This window comes from Orcinus orca, chromosome 15 (genome assembly GCF_937001465.1).
Source record: "Orcinus orca chromosome 15, mOrcOrc1.1, whole genome shotgun sequence".
NCBI classification, from domain to species: domain Eukaryota; kingdom Metazoa; phylum Chordata; class Mammalia; order Artiodactyla; family Delphinidae; genus Orcinus; species Orcinus orca.
Window position 1 is genome coordinate 27,123,349 of NC_064573.1, and position 17,910 is coordinate 27,141,258.

The 17,910-nt window shown below is 40.9% G+C and overlaps 1 protein-coding gene across 1 annotated transcript; it reads left to right on the forward strand.

Annotated features, from left to right (window-relative positions):
- Positions 1-1,202: 1,202 nt before the first annotated feature.
- Positions 1,203-9,909, forward strand: ATP5F1A (ATP synthase F1 subunit alpha). The gene is made up of 12 exons (XM_004266054.4): positions 1,203-1,357; positions 2,868-2,946; positions 4,221-4,390; positions 6,222-6,395; positions 6,483-6,649; positions 6,855-7,003; positions 7,326-7,477; positions 7,586-7,810; positions 8,317-8,424; positions 8,533-8,677; positions 9,410-9,560; positions 9,700-9,909. Exons 1-12 carry the CDS (start codon positions 1,298-1,300, stop codon positions 9,779-9,781), a joined length of 1,662 nt encoding a protein of 553 aa, XP_004266102.1. The 5' UTR covers positions 1,203-1,297; the 3' UTR covers positions 9,782-9,909.
- Positions 9,910-17,910: the final 8,001 nt, after the last annotated feature.

The following is a 17,910-nucleotide window of genomic DNA, read 5'->3' on the forward strand; positions in this document are numbered from 1 at the left end:
GATTTCATTGGGTTGGTATAGAAAGTTATTTTCATCATTTCCCTTTTACTTCAAATGAGAAAGTAAAGTCCCTACTGTCATGAAACTAGTTGCTTGTAGAGGAAAAATTGAGCCCTAGCCCACTCTCGAATGAGACTTTTGATTCTGGACAATTCTTCTCAGGATTGGCAACCACTCTATTCGAATTTGTGCTTGTTATACTTTTTTTTTTAAACCTATTTCCTTTTATTTATTTATATTAATTAATTAATTTTTGGCTGCGTTGGATCATCGTTGCTGCAGGCGGGCTTTCTTTGGTTGAGGTGAGTGGGGGCTACTCTTTATTGTCGTGCGCGGGTTTCTCACTGCAGTAGTTTCTGTTGTTGCGGAGCACGGGCTCTAGGCACGTGGGCTTCAGTATTTGCAGCACGCCGGCTCAGTAGTTGTGGCTTGTGGGCTCTACAGCGCAGGCTCGGTAGTCATGGTGCAGGGGCTTAGTTGCTCCGTGGCATGTGGGATCTTCCCAGACCAGGGCTGGAATCCATATCTCCTGCATTGGCAGGCAGATTCTTAACCACTGCGCCACCAGGGAGGTCCCCATGCTCGTTATACTTTTTTTTTTTTTTAAACAATTTGCTCTAATTCGCAAACAGGATTCTTTTAGATCGAATCTAAAAGAACTGCGATTCTCCAATTTGAGTGCTTATCAGATCATCTAGAATGGTGTGGATGCTTTTCAAAGATTCAGATTGCCCCCAGTTTTTGACTCAGAGGGTCTGGAGTGTTAGCCAGCGATCTGCGGATTAATCCGCGTTAATTCTCCCAGCAGGAAACGCTCTGCTGTCAAACCGCCCAGTTGAAATTACTGTTTACTGCACCTACATCACCAAGGTTTAATAGCTGTAGCTTCGGACCCGCCACAATCAACCCCCCTGACGGTCAAGCTAGCCGCGCCCCAGGACGGGGTGACGCCAGCATCATTTCCCTGCCGGGATGCGGTCTGGTAACTGCTTCTTGGCCGGTTCCGCTACCCATGTGGTCGCCCAGGGTAACCATAAGGTCGACGCGAAAGATCAAAGTAAATGGGTAACCAATGCTTGGGCCGAGGCTGGCAAAGATCTAATTAATCAACTGGAGGTTCAAATCTAAAAACGATACTTAAAAAAAGTAATTACCGGCAGATTCGCGTCCGGGGGAGGGGCGGTACTTCCGGGTCACGTGTGCTGGCGCCTTGACCTTCCTCGCAGCTCGGCCATTTTGTCCCAGTCAGTCCAGAGGCTGCGGCTGCGGAGGAGGCACCTGAGGAAGAGCAGCGAAGATGCTATCCGTGCGCGTCGCCGCGGCCGTGGCCCGCGCCCTCCCTCGGCGGGCCGGGCTGGTGAGCGCGGGGTCCCGGCGGCAGGGAGGGGGCTCGGCGGCAGTAGGTGGTGATGTACGGGCTCGGCCGCTCTTTCTCCGCGGAGGGTGAGGAGCTGTGGCGGCCCTCGCCATCTTGCTCCGCTGGCCACTCGGGCTGTCCTGGGCTGGCGGCGGAAGGGCCCTTTGGTCGCCCCGTGCGGGAGGGTGCCGAGTGCTGCAGGGGAGGCAGTGACCTTCGTGTTATCCAGAGATGGCGCCTCCGGAGGATTCCAGTCTTTGTCTGAGAGAGGCCTTGAGTGAAGGTCAGGACTGGGGCGCTAGTTTTCCGAGGCCTGCTGCGAAACGGCGAGGTTTGGTCCCGCTGGTTCTCCGGGACTTCCTCGTTGAAGGTCAGAGCACTGTTGTCAGGCCTGGTTGAAGCGAGCTTGGGGAGCCTGACATTGTATTGAAGGTCAGCAGGCCCCAGGCTTCCACCTCTTCCCCGAGGTCGGTTCAGAGGACATCAGTAAATGAAGGTGGCTTTCGGAATGCTTCAGTAGGCGGTCTCTTAGTGCTGAATAGTGAAACGATCATGAAAACACCGTACAGGTGCAAATATGCATTTCACTGCGGCCGATACCTTGACAGCAGAGGAGCTGGCTTCTAAATTGTCCTAGTCAGGCAGATTTTCCTTTGTGGTGCTTTGACGTGTTTTAAGATTCCTTGAGGAATCGTTAGTGTTTGAGAAATCAAGTAAAATAAAATAGAACATAGGTTGGAAAAAACCTGTGGAGGTCAGTGCCCTTCATTACTAATATCACTTGGAGTTACGGAAATAACTTTTAGGTCCTGTGTAAACACTTTTACTTGTTCTTTCATTTTAAGAGTAATCTCAGTTTGGGAGGTGAAATATATTGGTCATTTTACTACCCTAACCACCTTTGGTACCGTTTTGGATTTCTGTTAGCAAAAAAAAAAAAAAAAAGCATTTTTAATGATTTTCATCCAGGTTCTATAGAAGGGAGTGTCTTCAGAATTGACATTGACCAACCACAGTGTTTCAACCTGAAGGAGGAGGGGTCCAGATTACTGCAAGCTTTGTTGACATTTGTTGGCATTTTTTTTTAAAAAGTGCATGTGCCATATCTCTTAGTTTCTAATCAAACTCTAACATTTACAGGCTTTTTACTTTTAAGGTTGAAATAGAAAATCTATTGAGATTTGCCCCTTTTAGGAAGCAGTTTATCAAATTGAGAATTTACACAACTCAATTGAAATATATCTAAAGTCAAAATAATATTATCTGATGCCTTTAAAAAGAAAGATATTTTGTTAGCTGTTGCTTTTTAAAATATGCTCTGCTTTTTTTTAGCATATTTATTGTGTACCAGGAGCTGCATAATAAATTTTCACATGGATCAAAAGTGCTTTCTCAGGTGGTTAATATTTACGCTGATAATTTGATCAGGCCAAGCCTGCGTTTGTTTAAGCTTGCTAGTTTTATAAAGGCTTTTTTAAAAATTAAATTTAAAAAAAAATCCTTGCACTAGGTCTCCAAAAATGCTTTGGGGTCATCCTTCATTGCTGTAAGGAACCTCCATGCCTCTAACTGTCGTCTTCAGAAGACTGGTAAGTTGTTAATTCTGTGTCTACACCACACTTACTACCTTGCGATTAAGTGAAAAATGAAGTTACGTAGGTTACATACCTATTGTGGATGTTTTGGGTTTTTTCCATTAGTTAGTGTTTTCTTTCAATTTTAGTTACTATGGAATCTCAGATTCTTAACCCATAATGAGCCATTTAGCCCTGTCTTGATAGGTTCTCTTGTTCTAGTGAAATGAACTATAATTATGTATTTCTCTTTTGATGTTAGTACAGGTCCTTTTTTTTCTCATAATGAATGCTCCTTTGGTGGAAACAAAGTATATGTCAGGTGGTGGGCACCGTTTCTGATCTATGAATCTTTTCCTCTCCTAAAAAACACTGAAAAAAACCAGGTAATTTTTACCTCTATGTTTTTCAAAGACAATAATTGGTAAGCTATACCTGGCAGTCTGAATTTGCACATTGTAAATGCAATAGAGAGGTGAGGAGGTAAGCTTAGGAAGATGCTGTAGGTTGGGGACTTTCTTTTGAGATGTGCATTAGGGCTTTTGAAATAAAGTTAGGTATCTCCCACATGCTGAGATGAAGAATAGTACCTGCATCCTTTTAAAGGAAAAGTTACAGGTTTTCCCCACTATTTGAAAGTGGAACATTCTAATGAAACCTTTCCTTAGCTGAAATGGCTAAAGTGTGAAGAAGCGATTACCCTTTTTTGTAAAAGTGAAATGGCATAAATGGAACTTTCAAAAAGAGGGGGATACCTGTACTTACACTTTGTTAAACAGTTGCCTTGTTTTTTTGGCTGCGAAGCGGGAACTTAGTTCCAAGACCAGGGATTGAGCCTGCGCCTTCAGCAGTGAAAGCACAGAGTCCTAACCACTGGATCACCAGAGAACTCCCAAAGAGTTGCTTTTTAAAATACACTGCATTTTAAAAATATGCTTTTTATAGAGTTTAGTTTGAGTTATATTCAAATTTTAACATAAATACAGATTTCCTAGAGATTAAACCAAAGAATTACAAGGTAGGAAGTGTTTATTTTAAGGGTATTGCTTAATTTGATTAGCTCCTTATCTGGTTTACATTTGTCTCGTGAAGTTTTCTCTCAGTCACTTGGATTCATTTTCATAGTGGTAGGTATCAAGCTTTTTTGAATAGAATGTTGGACATTATGTTTTAGAATGCAATTTGATTATTATGATCACAACTCTAGTTTATATATTGTTAGGGAAATGAGTTTTGAAAAGGTCTTTGGCCCAGGCTCTTTTTGTAATGGAATTGTTCTCTCTTAATAGGCACTGCTGAGGTGTCCTCTATTCTTGAAGAGCGTATTCTTGGAGCTGATACCTCTGTTGACCTTGAAGAGACTGGGCGTGTTTTAAGTATTGGTGATGGTATTGCCCGTGTACATGGGCTGAGAAATGTTCAAGCAGAAGAAATGGTAGAGTTTTCTTCAGGTTTAAAGGTGAATTATAAAATGAGATTTTGATGTTTTAACATTGGTGTCTCCTCAGTTATTCATTTAGTAATTCAGAGATTGTGTAAGATTTTTTTTTTTTAACTTTGAATCTGAATCTGCTTCACTGTTTGTGTTTGTCATTATTATAGATTGTGAAAAAAATAAATTTTTTGTTAATCAAACTTTTTACCCTAGGGACTGATTTACACATAAGTTGTAAACATTAGCATTGAAATATAAAACTGAGTAAATCTTCACCCAGATTTTGAGAAGTTCAAGTCTGTTTGTAGCTGTTAAGATCATCCTATACGAAAGCATTTGATAATTTTAATTAAATTCATTTCCGGTGAAAAGTTGAAAGCCACTGACTTTGTATTTCTAGTAAGAGTGGATCTATTGTTGAAAAGTGAGCTAGTGATGTAGCTATCAAGCTCTCTAATGATACAAGTCTACTTTTTTCTATTAGATTGAGCCTAGTTGGGCAGTAAGGTGAGAAAAGTTGTAGGAGTCACGGGTTCTCTGATGAAAGCAGAGCATGATATCCAGGTGGACCAGGGGCAGTAGAATTATCCACTAATCACACAGGGGGAAAGGTCTTCTTGGTCTGCTTGGTAGTGTCCAGTGTGGAAAAAGAGCCTGTTGGTGTGGAAGACTAATTATGGAGCCGAAAGTTTTATCAGTAGCTCTCAGACCTTGGCTAAGAATTTAACCTCTCATCTATATTGTATATATCTTTGAGAGGTTAGGCTGAAATAGATGAACTGAATTTCCTTTTAGCTTTTTTTTTGGCTGTGTTGGGTCTTCGTTGCTGCACATCACATGGGCTTTCTCTAGTTGTGGCGAGCAGGGGCTGCTCTTCATTGCGGTGCACTGGCTTCTTATTGCAGTGGCTTCTCTTGTTGCAGAGCACAGGCTCTAGCTGCGTGGGCTCAGTAGTTGTGACTCGCAGGCTGAGTAGTTATGGCGCACAGGCTTAGTTGCTCCGCGGCATGTGGGATCTTCCCAGACCAGGGCTCAAACCCGTGTCCCCTGCACTGGCAGACAGATTCCTAACCACTGCACCACCAGGGAAGTCCCAACAGGGCAATTATTAATTTAAATTTTAAATAGTCACATGTGATTAGTGACTACTCTGTTGAACATCAGATATTCAGACTAAAGATTTTGTACCTGTGATGATATTCCATGATATTCCTCTGTGTTTAGTGTAAGTAATTCTCCAGAGCTTCATTTATTGACCAGAGTCAGTTCCTGGACTAGCCTTTTTGCTGTGGTTGTGATTTAGGGACCTAAAGTCTTACCATTTTGAAATATGATTGTAATGATGAGAGATGACCCAGTACTGTCATATTATATAGATTTGTTCTTGATTAAGTAGCTTTTAATTTAACTTTTTACTAACCTGATGGGTACAGGTTCTGACTAGATAGTTTTTTAAAATTGTTCATGGAGTTCTCACAGATGTGAATCAAGCATGTCTTAAAATTCCCAGTTGACCTTCATTTATTTCATACTGGCACCCAGTTCAAAAACCATAGTCAAAGGAAATGCAGTAGAAAAAGCTTAAACTGTTCAATTTCTTTGCTTCTTTTAGTTCTTAGAGGATGTAATAAGGTGCTTCTTAGGCTTATAATTCTAACCTATAATTATTCAAGGGAACATGTTGCTGTTTTAGAAGTCTTAACTAAGGAAGATTTTTCGTTGGAAAAATACTCACGAGTAAACCAGATCTGAAAAGTCAATATTACTCTTTCCCTCTATTTTCATATGTAGTGTAGGTATATGGGAAGAAGTGCCACTCAAGCTTCATGGGTATTCAATTGTGTCTTTTGTATAGGGTATGTCTCTGAACTTGGAACCTGACAATGTTGGTGTTGTTGTGTTTGGAAATGATAAACTAATTAAGGAAGGAGATATTGTGAAGAGAACTGGGGCTATTGTGGATGTTCCAGTCGGCGAGGAGCTGTTGGGTCGTGTAGTAGATGCCCTTGGTAATGCCATTGATGGAAAGGTAGGTTTAACATTTATTAGATGTGGTTGTAGCTTCTCACAAAGAGCCAAACTGATTGGTCTGGGGTTTCTTTTTATCGTTTAACAGGGTCCAATTGGTTCCAAGACCCGAAGGCGAGTTGGTCTGAAAGCCCCTGGGATCATTCCTCGAATCTCTGTGCGGGAACCAATGCAGACTGGCATTAAGGCTGTGGACAGCTTAGTGCCGATTGGTCGTGGTCAACGTGAGCTGATTATTGGTGACCGACAGACTGGGTAAAGACTTGATAGCTTGTTGAAAAGTTCTAACTAAAATTTGCTCTGTGGAAAGATTACTTTTAGGCTTGGAATGGCAAATACTTTGGATATCCAGGAGAGAGTAGAATGTGATGTGAGGAGGAAGAGGAAGAGGAGTGAAATTTAAGTTGGGGGATCCTTTGAAGTGTTTAGTAATATTTATGTTTATTTTCTCTTTTTAAAGCAAAACGTCAATTGCTATTGACACAATCATTAACCAGAAACGATTCAATGATGGAACTGATGAAAAGAAGAAGCTATACTGTATCTACGTTGCTATTGGTCAAAAGAGATCCACTGTTGCCCAGTTGGTGAAGAGACTTACAGATGCAGGTATTAAGGAACCGTAGTCTCGCTGTTATCTGGGATGCTGCTAATCTTAGGATAGCTTATGCTTAATGTGGGCTGATTTTAATTACTCCTTAATGAGCTGAAGTTTCTAATATAAATCAATACAAAAGTAATATGTAAAAAACTAGTATAAAACAGCAGCTAACTTTTAAGGTTCTGTCAGTTTCTTTAAAGTAGAAGCTATTTGGGTAATTTTAATAGTAAGTCACAGTAGTAAAGCAGTTAGATAATTTTTATTCTAGTCTCTAATCTAAAATCACAGTATTGATAACCATATAAAACTTAAAATTTATTTTCTTCTCAGATGCCATGAAGTACACCATTGTGGTTTCAGCTACTGCTTCGGATGCTGCCCCACTTCAGTACCTGGCTCCTTATTCTGGATGTTCTATGGGAGAATATTTTAGGGATAATGGCAAACATGCTTTGATCATTTATGACGACTTATCCAAACAGGTCAAATGAAATGTATTTTTAGACTCTGTATGTTGGTGCCCCAGTGGTAGTTGACAAATGTAGCTTCTGTCTAATAGGTGAACTTCACAACCCTTTTCTATACCATAGGCTGTCGCTTACCGTCAGATGTCTCTGCTGCTCCGCCGACCCCCTGGTCGTGAGGCCTATCCTGGTGATGTGTTCTACCTACACTCCCGTCTGCTAGAGAGAGCAGCCAAAATGAACGATGCTTTTGGTGGTGGCTCCTTGACTGCTTTACCAGTCATAGAAACACAAGCTGGTGATGTGTCTGCTTACATTCCAACGAATGTCATTTCCATCACTGACGGACAGGTATTGATTTTATGATTAAATAAGTGTGAAAGCTTCGGATGATTTGAAGGCATTGGTTGAGATTAGTAGTTTTGAACTAACTTGTTAAATGCTTTTTAGTTTTCATTATGGAAAATCTCAAACGTAAAGAGAATAGTATAATGAAACCCCACATATCCCACCCATTTATCAATTCATGGTATAGTGTACTTCATTCTTGCTTTCTTTTTACCCACTATTCTCTTCCCTGTATAATTTTGAAGCAAATCCTGGAGAAATCACACCACTTCACGTGTATAAGATTCAATATAAATACGATACCTGTTCTTTTCTCATCTCACTCACATTTCCTAATCTCAGTAATAGAATATGCAGGTTGATTGGGTTGTGAAAGATTTGAGGAGCTCTTTACCATAAGACATTTAGCATTCTTCCTGGCTTCAGCATTTGCTACAATGACTTAATTTTGAAAATAGTTGATTTCTTTAGGCCTGCTAATAAGCGTGAGTATTTTCCTTACATTGTAGATTTTCTTGGAAACAGAATTGTTCTACAAAGGTATCCGTCCTGCCATTAACGTTGGTTTGTCTGTATCCCGTGTTGGATCTGCTGCCCAAACCAGGGCCATGAAACAGGTAATTTGCATCACTTTGTCATTAGGTTAAAAATCAAAGTGTATGGTGGTCTGTGTCATTGAGGTAAGTATTTTTGTATCGTGTGAATTAACCATTTCTGTATTTTAGGTGGCAGGTACCATGAAACTGGAATTGGCTCAGTATCGTGAGGTTGCTGCTTTTGCCCAATTTGGTTCTGACCTCGATGCTGCCACTCAACAACTCTTGAGTCGTGGTGTGCGTTTGACTGAGTTGCTGAAGCAAGGACAGTATTGTGAGTTGTACTTTTCCATTTGGTCAAGTTCCTACTGTGTGTTAGGACCTGGGAATATCACATAGCTCCTTATAAGAATATGTGCTGTTAATCTTTGATCAGAGATATTGTCTTTTGAATGTGATTGATACCTGTGTTACTTAAAGTACAGTCCTTATCATTTGAATGTAAATGTGAGGAAAGGTGTACTAATACCCTTCTTTTGGGAGTTAAGACATAGTAGATTCCATTCCTCCCCACCATCGCCCTCTTGGCTATATGATTGTGGAATTTGGCAGATTTAGAAGAATGTTAGTGTCGGGAATTCCCTGGCAGTCCAGTGGTTAGGACTCTGCCAAGGGCCTGGGTTCGATCCCTGGTCAGGGAACTAAGGTCCTGCAAGCTGTGCGGGTGTGGCCTAAAAAAAAAATTTAAAAAAAAAAAAAAGAATGTTAGTGTGTACTACCTTGCTATAAAATTTCAGCAAGTTATTTATACCCAAAAGAATATAAATGCTGCTGGATGATATACAGTGCTCATGGAATATGCTCAGAGGTTACACTTCAAGGCTTGCCATTATGAGGAAAAAACTGATTCAGGGCGGGGAGGTGGGAAGGAGTACTGATGTGGAGTTTCCACTTGTGAAAGTAGGCAATCTGTAGACACGTGTTAATAATTTGTGGAAAAAGTAAGTTTCTCTGACTTTGGAAACATGGCATTTATTTGTTGAGCAACTCACTTATTTCTTTTCAGCTCCCATGGCTATTGAAGAGCAAGTGGCTGTTATCTACGCTGGTGTCAGGGGGTATCTTGATAAGCTGGAGCCCAGCAAGATCACAAAGTTTGAGAATGCTTTCTTGTCTCATGTTATCAGCCAACATCAAACCCTGTTGGGCAAAATCAGGTATGAACACAACTGATGTCTTCTTTTTTGTAAGCTTTAAAATGTAAAGTCTTGTTAAAATTCTTTTGAATTCTGTAATTAAGCTAGTCATTGAATTTTTATCCAGGTCAGAACTGATCTGCTTTTGTTTTCAAAATAGGGCTGATGGAAAGATCTCAGAAGAGTCAGATGCAAAGATGAAAGAGGTTGTAACAAACTTCTTGGCTGGGTTTGAAGCTTAAACTCCTGTGGATTCACATCAAATGCCAGATTTGGTTTTGTCATTGTTTCTTCTTGTTCCATTTATAAAAGGATTATTCCAATACTTCAGATGTACAGTAATCACATTAAAATAAAGGTTCCATATTGCTTGGTGGCTTTCTATAGATTCTTTTTGCAGTACGCGGGCCTCTCACTGCTGTGGCCTCTCCCGTTGTGGAGCACACGCTCCGGACGCGCAGGCCCAGCGGCCATGGCTCACGGGCCCAGCCACTCCGCAGCATGTGGGATCCTCCCGGACCGGGGCACGAACCCATGTCCCCTGCATCGGCAGGCGGACTCAACCACTGCGCCACCAGGGAAGCCCTATAGATTCTTTAAAAAGAATGGAGATTATACTTTGAGGAATTGGTAAACTGTTTCTTAGCTTTTTTTACTTGATTATTATAAAGTTAGCAGGCCCACATAATATTCGAGACTGAGTTCTTTGTAAGATTCTAGAGTGCTTTGTGATTGATTAAAGAGAAATTCACTAACTGGATATATGTGGCAAAGTTCATATTTGATAATGTTGAAAAGTCTGATTGACTTCTCTTCCCAGAAGACTAATTTGCATAAAGAGGTACTGTAGGCAGGAAAAGAACAGGGCAACTAAAATTGTCAAGGAAATAAAAAGCTAAGTGAAGAGTGAAAGATTAGGACAAAAATTGAGAAAGGAGGTATCAATAAAATTGTGAACATGTCAATATTTTCTCATTGTGTGCTTTAACGTACCTTTTATAAGCTGCAGTTCTTAAGTGATCAAGTTTTCATGGGTTAGTATTTTTGGTCTTATTTAGGAAATTTTTACAGTCAGAAAGATAACTATATTTTCTACTAAGAGTTCTAAAGATTTGCTTTGTCATCTGAGCTTAATTCAGTATTAGAGTTCTCCAGAGAAATAAAACATAAACATAGCTGTATAGAGAGATTATGGGATTGGCAAGTTTGAAAGGGTAGATGGGCAGGTTGAAGACCCAGGGAACAGTTGCATCTGGGGGTAGAATTCCTTCTTCCATGATGGACCTCACGTTTTTCAACTGGATGAGACCCACCCACGTGGAGAGTAATCTGCTTTACTCAAAGTCTGCTGCTTTTTAAGTGTTAATCATCTAAAAAAATACCTTCACATGGGACTTCTCTGGCGGTCCAGTGGTTAAGATTCTGTGCTTCCAATGCAGGAGGAGCAGGTTAGATCCCTGGTTGGGGGGGGGGGGCACTGAGATCCCATGTGCTGAGTGGCACGTGGCCAAAAACGAAAACCTTCACGGCAATGTCTAAACTGGTGTTTGACCAAAAACTGGATACCACAGCCCAGCCGAGTTGACATAAAAGATTGACCATCATCATCCTTTTGGAGTTGTATTTTTGTGTAGAGGTCAGAAGTCTTTTTTTTTTCCTTTTCCATATGTATATCCAGTTTTTTCAGCTCCATTTATTAAATGGTTCTTCCCCACTTAAACTGCCATATGTGTGTTGTATTTAAATTTCACCCATGCCTGTGACTTTCTGGGCTCTATTCATTTTTAAATTAACACAGGTATATAATTTAATGAATCAAAAACTCAAGACAGGGCTGTTGTTGAAAAATGGCAATCTCTTGCTTGTCTACCCCCAACTTTCTGCTCTCTTAAAGCAACTAACTTCATTTATTTCTTTTGTCAGTTACCTCCATATTGCAGTTTTTATTATGCCGCTTTTATATTATACGTGTGATCTATTGATCTCACCAAATAAGAATTTTTCATGTGGACACTCACATTACCCACCCTACCGTAATCCTCTGTCATTACAATATAAACAGATTATGATTTGAGATAAAGAAATTTTGCTTATGTGACTTATTTATGAGCTGATGAAAGCCAAAATGTTTATGTTGTTCTCAGTCTCGGTAGGCTCTCTGTATAAATAGAAGTACTAGTTTAATTTGTCTAATGATAGACAGATGATACTGATACTAAAAGAGCAGATGTGCCCTATGAAAAGTTTGGTGAGTCTGGTCATGTAGATTTTAGTTTCTACTGTCAATAAGCTGTATGAATTTGGTAAGTCATTTAAGTTTTTGTTCATGTAAATAAAGAGTTGTGCTAGAACATGTCAAGAATTCTAAGCTGTATGGCCCTTTCCCTGATTTTACTGAGCTAAAGCCCAGCCCATTCTATTGCAGCAGTGAACCAGGAGCAACAAATTCTAAGATTCAAATGTATTTTTTTTTAACCACTCAGAGACTAATGTGATGGGGCACTTCACCTGGCTGTTCTGAACAGGCAGGCCTGAATACTCTGATTAATGGCCTTCTTGTGCGGCAGCCAAATGGCCTATCATAAAATGGTTTTTGTACAGCTTATAGAGGAATGGTGAACGTCTGAAAAGGTACTTGAGCTTTGAAATTTGAGGTTTTATGGCTTTCAGATATGTATTTTAAGGTCTCTTGATAATAAAGTCTGTAATTTTAGAAATATTAAGATAGGCATATTTTTTATAAATTTTAAAATTTTGTTTTTGGTTGCGTTGGGTCTTCGTTGTGGTGCGCAGGCTTCTCATTGTGGTGGCTTCTCTTGTGGAGCAGGGGCTCTAGGTGCATGGACTTCAGTGGTTGGTGCATGGGCTCAGTAGCTGAGACTTGCGGGCTTTAGTGCGCAGGCTCAGTAGTTGTGGTACAGGGGTGCTTAGTTGCTCTGTGGCATGTGGAATCTTCCTGGACCAGGGCTCAAACCCACGTCATCTGCATTGGCAGGCGGATTCTTAACTGCTGCGCCACCAGGGAAGCCCAAGATAGGCATATTTTAAATAGTGCTTAGTTTATTGAGCATCAACTATGAGATGAACACTAAAGAAAGGTACAAAGTGAGCAAGGCAGAAGGATCCTTTCAGTAACTTATCTAGGGTTAGGGAGTGGGACAAAAGACATTTAATATAATGATGACTTTGTAAATACTGTGCAGCTACTACCTAGAAATACAAATAAGATGCAGTAAGTAACCAGTACAAAATGCCATTTGAATTAAAAATGACTACCTACTGGTAGAGCTGGAAAAGAGCTCGTATTGGCGTTTGGCCAGAGGAAGACTTTTAAATTTTATTTATTTATTTTTGGCTGCATTGGGTCTTCGTTGCTGTGTGCGGGCTTTCTCTAGTTGTGGTGAGTGGGGGCTACTCTTCGTTGTGGTGCATGGACTTCTTGCGGTGGCTTGTGTTGTGGAGCAGGGCTGTAGGCATGCGGGCTCAGCAAGTGTGGTTTGTGGGCCTAGAATGTAGGCTCAGTAGTTGTGGTGCATGGGCCCAGTTGCTCCACGGCATGTGGGATCTTCCCAGACCAGGGATCCAACCCGTGTCCCCTGCATTGGCAGGTGGATTCTTAACCACTATGCCACCAGGGGAGCCCACGTTTTTTAGTTAGTTGAAGTATAGTTGATACAATATTGTGTTAGTTTCAGGTATACAGCAGAGTGATTGTTTTTTTTTTTTTCAGATTTTTCCATTATAGGTTTTTAAAAGATACTGAATATAGTTTCCTATGCTATACAGTAAATCTTTGTTTATATACAGTAGTATATGCTATACAGTAAATCCTTGTTTATATACAGTAGTATATATCTGTTAATCCCATACTCCTAATTAATTCTCCTCCCTTTCCCCTTTGGTAGCCATAAGTTTGTTCTGTGAATCTGTTTTGTAAATAAGTTAATTTGTGTTATTTTTTAGATTCCACATATAAGTGATAATCATATAATATTTGTCTTTCTCTGACTTAGTATTTTTTTTAAATTTATTTTATTTTTTATTTTTGGCTGCGTTGGGTCTTTGTTGCTGCGCGCATGCTTTCTCTAGTTGCGGCGAGTGGGGGCTACTCTGTGGTGGTGCACGGGCTTCTCATTGCAGTGGCTTCTCGTTGCGGAGCAGGGGCTCTAGGTGCCTGGGCTTCAGTAGCAGCACGCGGGCACAATAGTTGTGGCTCACGGGCTCTAGAGTGCAGGCTCAGTAGTTGGTGGTGCACAGGCTTAGTTGTTCCTCGGCACGTGGGATCTCCCTGGACCAGGGCTTGAACCTGTGTCCCCTGATTGGCAGGTGGATTCTTAACCACTGCGCCACCAGGGAAGTCCCCTCTTTACTTTCTTTTTAAATTATGAAGACCTAAGAAAAGTTGAAAAAATAGTGCAATTAACACCCATTTACTCTTTATCCATATACACCAGTTGTTAATATTTTGATGCATTTGCTTTATTCATTCATTACTTCGTTTATTCATTTTTCTGGTGAACCATTTGAGAGTAAGTTGCAGGCATCCTGACAGTTTGGACACTTGAGCTAAAACATTTCAGCGTCTATATCCTAAGAATAAAGATATTCATCTTTATAACCACAATACCACTATTACACCTAAGAAAACAAACATTGGTTCACTAATATGCAGTCCTTAATAAAATTTCCCTAATTATCTCCCCAGCATCTTTCACTGAATGGTTTTGGGATCTGTTGATTCTTGCCTGAAATAGTTACAACATTGGGAGTTGTAAAGTGGTGGTTTTATAATTCTTTTCTACATTGACTAGCTGGCATTTTCTCAAGGAAAGCATTCCATCTCATATCAGTATGAACCAGAGATTGCAAAATCAGCAATGGGAAGATGCTCCTGGAGTAATGTATGGAGGAAACCAGGTGTAGGCTTTCTAGTCCTCTCCCAGTCCAAGGGTTTTATTGGGGCTAGTCACATGGGTACCTTCTGCCTAGCATGTACTAAAATTCCAGACTCCTGGAAGGAAACAGGTATTCAGCATAAGTCACATTGTACAGACAGTTTAGGCACAAAATTTTTATATCTGTGTTGGAACTGAATACCAGTCAGGTTCCTAGATGCTAGTCAAGGGCTAATCTTGTAAGCAGGCTTTTCTCAGGATAGCAGCAGTCCCAGGCCTGCCTCTTCTGCACAGGTATCTTTAAAACAATAATTATCAGCAAGACCAACCTGCAATATTGACCTCACTTGTGCTCTCCAGGGGTCCTGCATTTAGCCAGTTAAAACAAATCCTATTAACCATAAAGATGTATTTTAGAAAGGTGGTTTATACAAGTTTCTGTCTGAACCTATTTTATTTGGCCAAGGTATCAACTCGAGCCCAGCACAGCTCTGGCCCCTGAACTGGAGCTGACCTGAATGCCTTTCTGAGCTGAGGCAGCATCATGATAGTACAGGAGTATGGTATATTGTCACAACTAATGAACCAATATTGATACATCATAATTGACTAAAGTTCATCCTTTATTCAGATTTCCTTAGGTGTTCTGTTTTTTACTCCCCCCCCCACCATGAATTTCTTTAGTTTTTACTTAATGTCCTTTTTCTGTTCCAGTTTCACATCCAGGATACTACATTGGTCGTCATGCCTCCTTAGGTTCCTCTGGGCTGTGAGTTTCTTAGATTTCCTTGTTTGTAATGACCTTGAAAGTTTTGAGGGATAGTAATTAGGTATTTTATAGAATGTCTTTCACTTTGATATTTTCCTCATGATTAGACTAGGGTTATAGGTTTTTAGGTGAAAGACCACAGAGGTAGATTACCAGTCTTATCACCTGATGTCAAGGGTACATACTGTCAATGTGAGTTATGACTGTTCATGTTAATCTTGATCACCTGCCTGAGGTTTTGTTTATCAGGCTTCTCCACTGTAAGGTTACTCTCCCCTCACCTCCTTCCATATTGTATTCTTTGGGAGGAAGTGACTATTCATAGCTTCCACTGAAGGGATGGGAAATTTTACTCACCTCCTTGAAGGTGGAGCATCAACATAAATTATTTGGAATTATGCACAGAAGATTTATATATCCTTTATGTATTCAGTCACCTATTTATATCAGTACGAATTCCTGGTTAATTATTTTATACTTTGGGTTATAATGCAGTATTACATTACTTTTGTTCAAATTGTTCCAGCTTTGGCCATTGTGGCCTCTTTCAGTTGGCTCCGGTGCCCCTTTGTAATGCCCTCAATTGTGTATGTGTATGTGTGGGCTTTCTGGTACTGCAAAATGCTCCATGCTTACCTTATATTGTATATTTCCTGCCCCAGCCCTAGAAACAGTCCTGGTATTTTGGTTTTAGTTTTACAAGTTTTATATATATATATATAAAAAAGCACACACACATATACATGTATATATACACATACTGGATATGAGTTCATTGTAGGATAAATGTATTAGAAATTTCATCTCCTATTCTTTAGCTTGCTTTTCACTCTTAAATGGTGGCTTTTGATGAAAAAGCCCCACATGCAGTAGGTTGTCTTTTGTGACAGTGAATATCAAAGTTTTTCCATCTTTACTTGGACCAGGAACAGATCGTCTGAGTTCCTTACCTCACTCACTTTCACTTATGAAAATTCCAATCTTAAAAGGTGTTGAGTAGGGGGAATTTTCCCCTCCCCCACTTTGACTGGCCTACTAATAAAATTGACACCTGACAGATTAACAAGAGAAAAAGTAACAAATTTTAATTCGTGCACATGGAAGTCTCAGAAATGGGATATAAGAAGTGGCTAAAGCAGGCAACTTTTATACTTTTTATTTTTAAATATATTTATTTTTATATTTGGCTGCATTGGGTCTTTGTCGCTGCGCGTGGGCTTTCTCTAGCTGCAGTGAGTGGGGGCTACTCTTCATTGCAGTATGCGGACTTCTTGTAGTAGCTTCTCCTGTTGCGGAGCACGGGCTCTAGGCATGCGGGCTTCAGTAGTTGTGGCACACAGGCTCAGCAGTTGTGGCTCATGGGCTCTAGAGCGCAGGCTCGGTATTTGTGGCACACGGGCTTAGTTGCTCTACAGCATGTGGGATCTTCCTCGACCAGGGCTCAAACCCGTGTCCCCGCATTGGCAGGTGGATTCTTAACCACTGCACCACCAGGGGTGGTGTCTATAATTTTTAGACAAAGAATAAATTTGATAGGAATTGTCAGGACAAAGAAACTTAGGCTTTGGGTGCTTAATAAGTGAGTCTAAACAGAGTTTGGGCTTGGAGTAGTAGATGAAAGAATTACAGTAACAAGTTTTGTTTATACAGGCTTCTTGGCCCTGAATTCCATATCTCTGGTGATAAGGATGTATTTCAACCTCCTAGTACTGGGAGGGCACCTTTCAAATGGGAGATTTATTTCCTGCTTTCAGGGATACAGGATGGTCAAGTGTCCCTCTTGCATTTGCAATTTAAATAACTTTAACTCAAAATCAGTATGCCACTGAGGCATACTTTGCGGGTGGTCTGCCTTGGGCCCCAACAATGGTATTCACCCTAACCCTTGCTTTGATCCATGCAGCTAGTAGCCCTTGGGCACTGAAGCCTCCTCCTGGAAGTTTTCCCTTTGTATTCTATTCCTGTCCTGTTCTGACCCTCTGTTCCATTCCTCAATCTACTCAGCTTCTAATCCTGGTGACGAAATCCATCCTCTCTGCTTTTGACATTGACTTGGCAGACCTAATAACACAGCTTACTCCTGCCCTCTGTTGCTTTTGTACCATGGCCTCTGCTTGGCCAGGTCCTGGTCTTCAGATCCTGGCTTTACCTCCTTGGCCAGGTTTGCTCCCGTCTCCTGGAAGGAAGGGATCGGACTGTGGGAACTGAAGTAAAAATTGGTTCTGCTGTTGATGATCAGAAAGAGCTTATTGAATTCCCTGGCTGGCTCCATCGTTGTCTAATCCATGAGAGTACTTGAGAAAATACCCTTATCTTGAGGTGCTTTTCAGTGTTCTTGGGGAGGTAAGCTATCCAAGAGGAACAGAAATTAGAGAAGAACATAGGATATAAATTATATTTCATTAAGGGCTAGTTTGTGTGACAAGGATGACAATTTCTAGAAATGCAAGAAGTGAGAAGACACTGAGGGCTGGAGAAGGTGGGGAAGTGGTGCTGAGATGGAACTTGAGCAGAAAGAAGAGCAGCACCCAGGCAGCCTGCAAAAGAGGAGCAAAGTTGGGAGGGCAGAAAAGCCTGACTGGCCTGGGGTGAGGAGAGGGAAGGAAGCCGGGGAGTGAAGTGGGAAAGGTCAGGGTAGGGAGGGTCTTGACCACACAGGGGCATTTGGGACTTAATTGTGATAGGGAAATGTGGCTTTGTGAGGAGA

Bases quoted from the DNA above. Each gene is read 5' to 3' on its own strand.
- ATP5F1A (XM_004266054.4), top strand. From the start codon at position 1,298: ATGCTATCCGTGCGCGTCGCCGCGGCCGTGGCCCGCGCCCTCCCTCGG. The intron at 6,396-6,482 runs GTAGGTTTAACA...ATCGTTTAACAG, and splicing joins GTAATGCCATTGATGGAAAG to GGTCCAATTGGTTCCAAGAC. The intron at 7,811-8,316 runs GTATTGATTTTA...CTTACATTGTAG, and splicing joins TTTCCATCACTGACGGACAG to ATTTTCTTGGAAACAGAATT.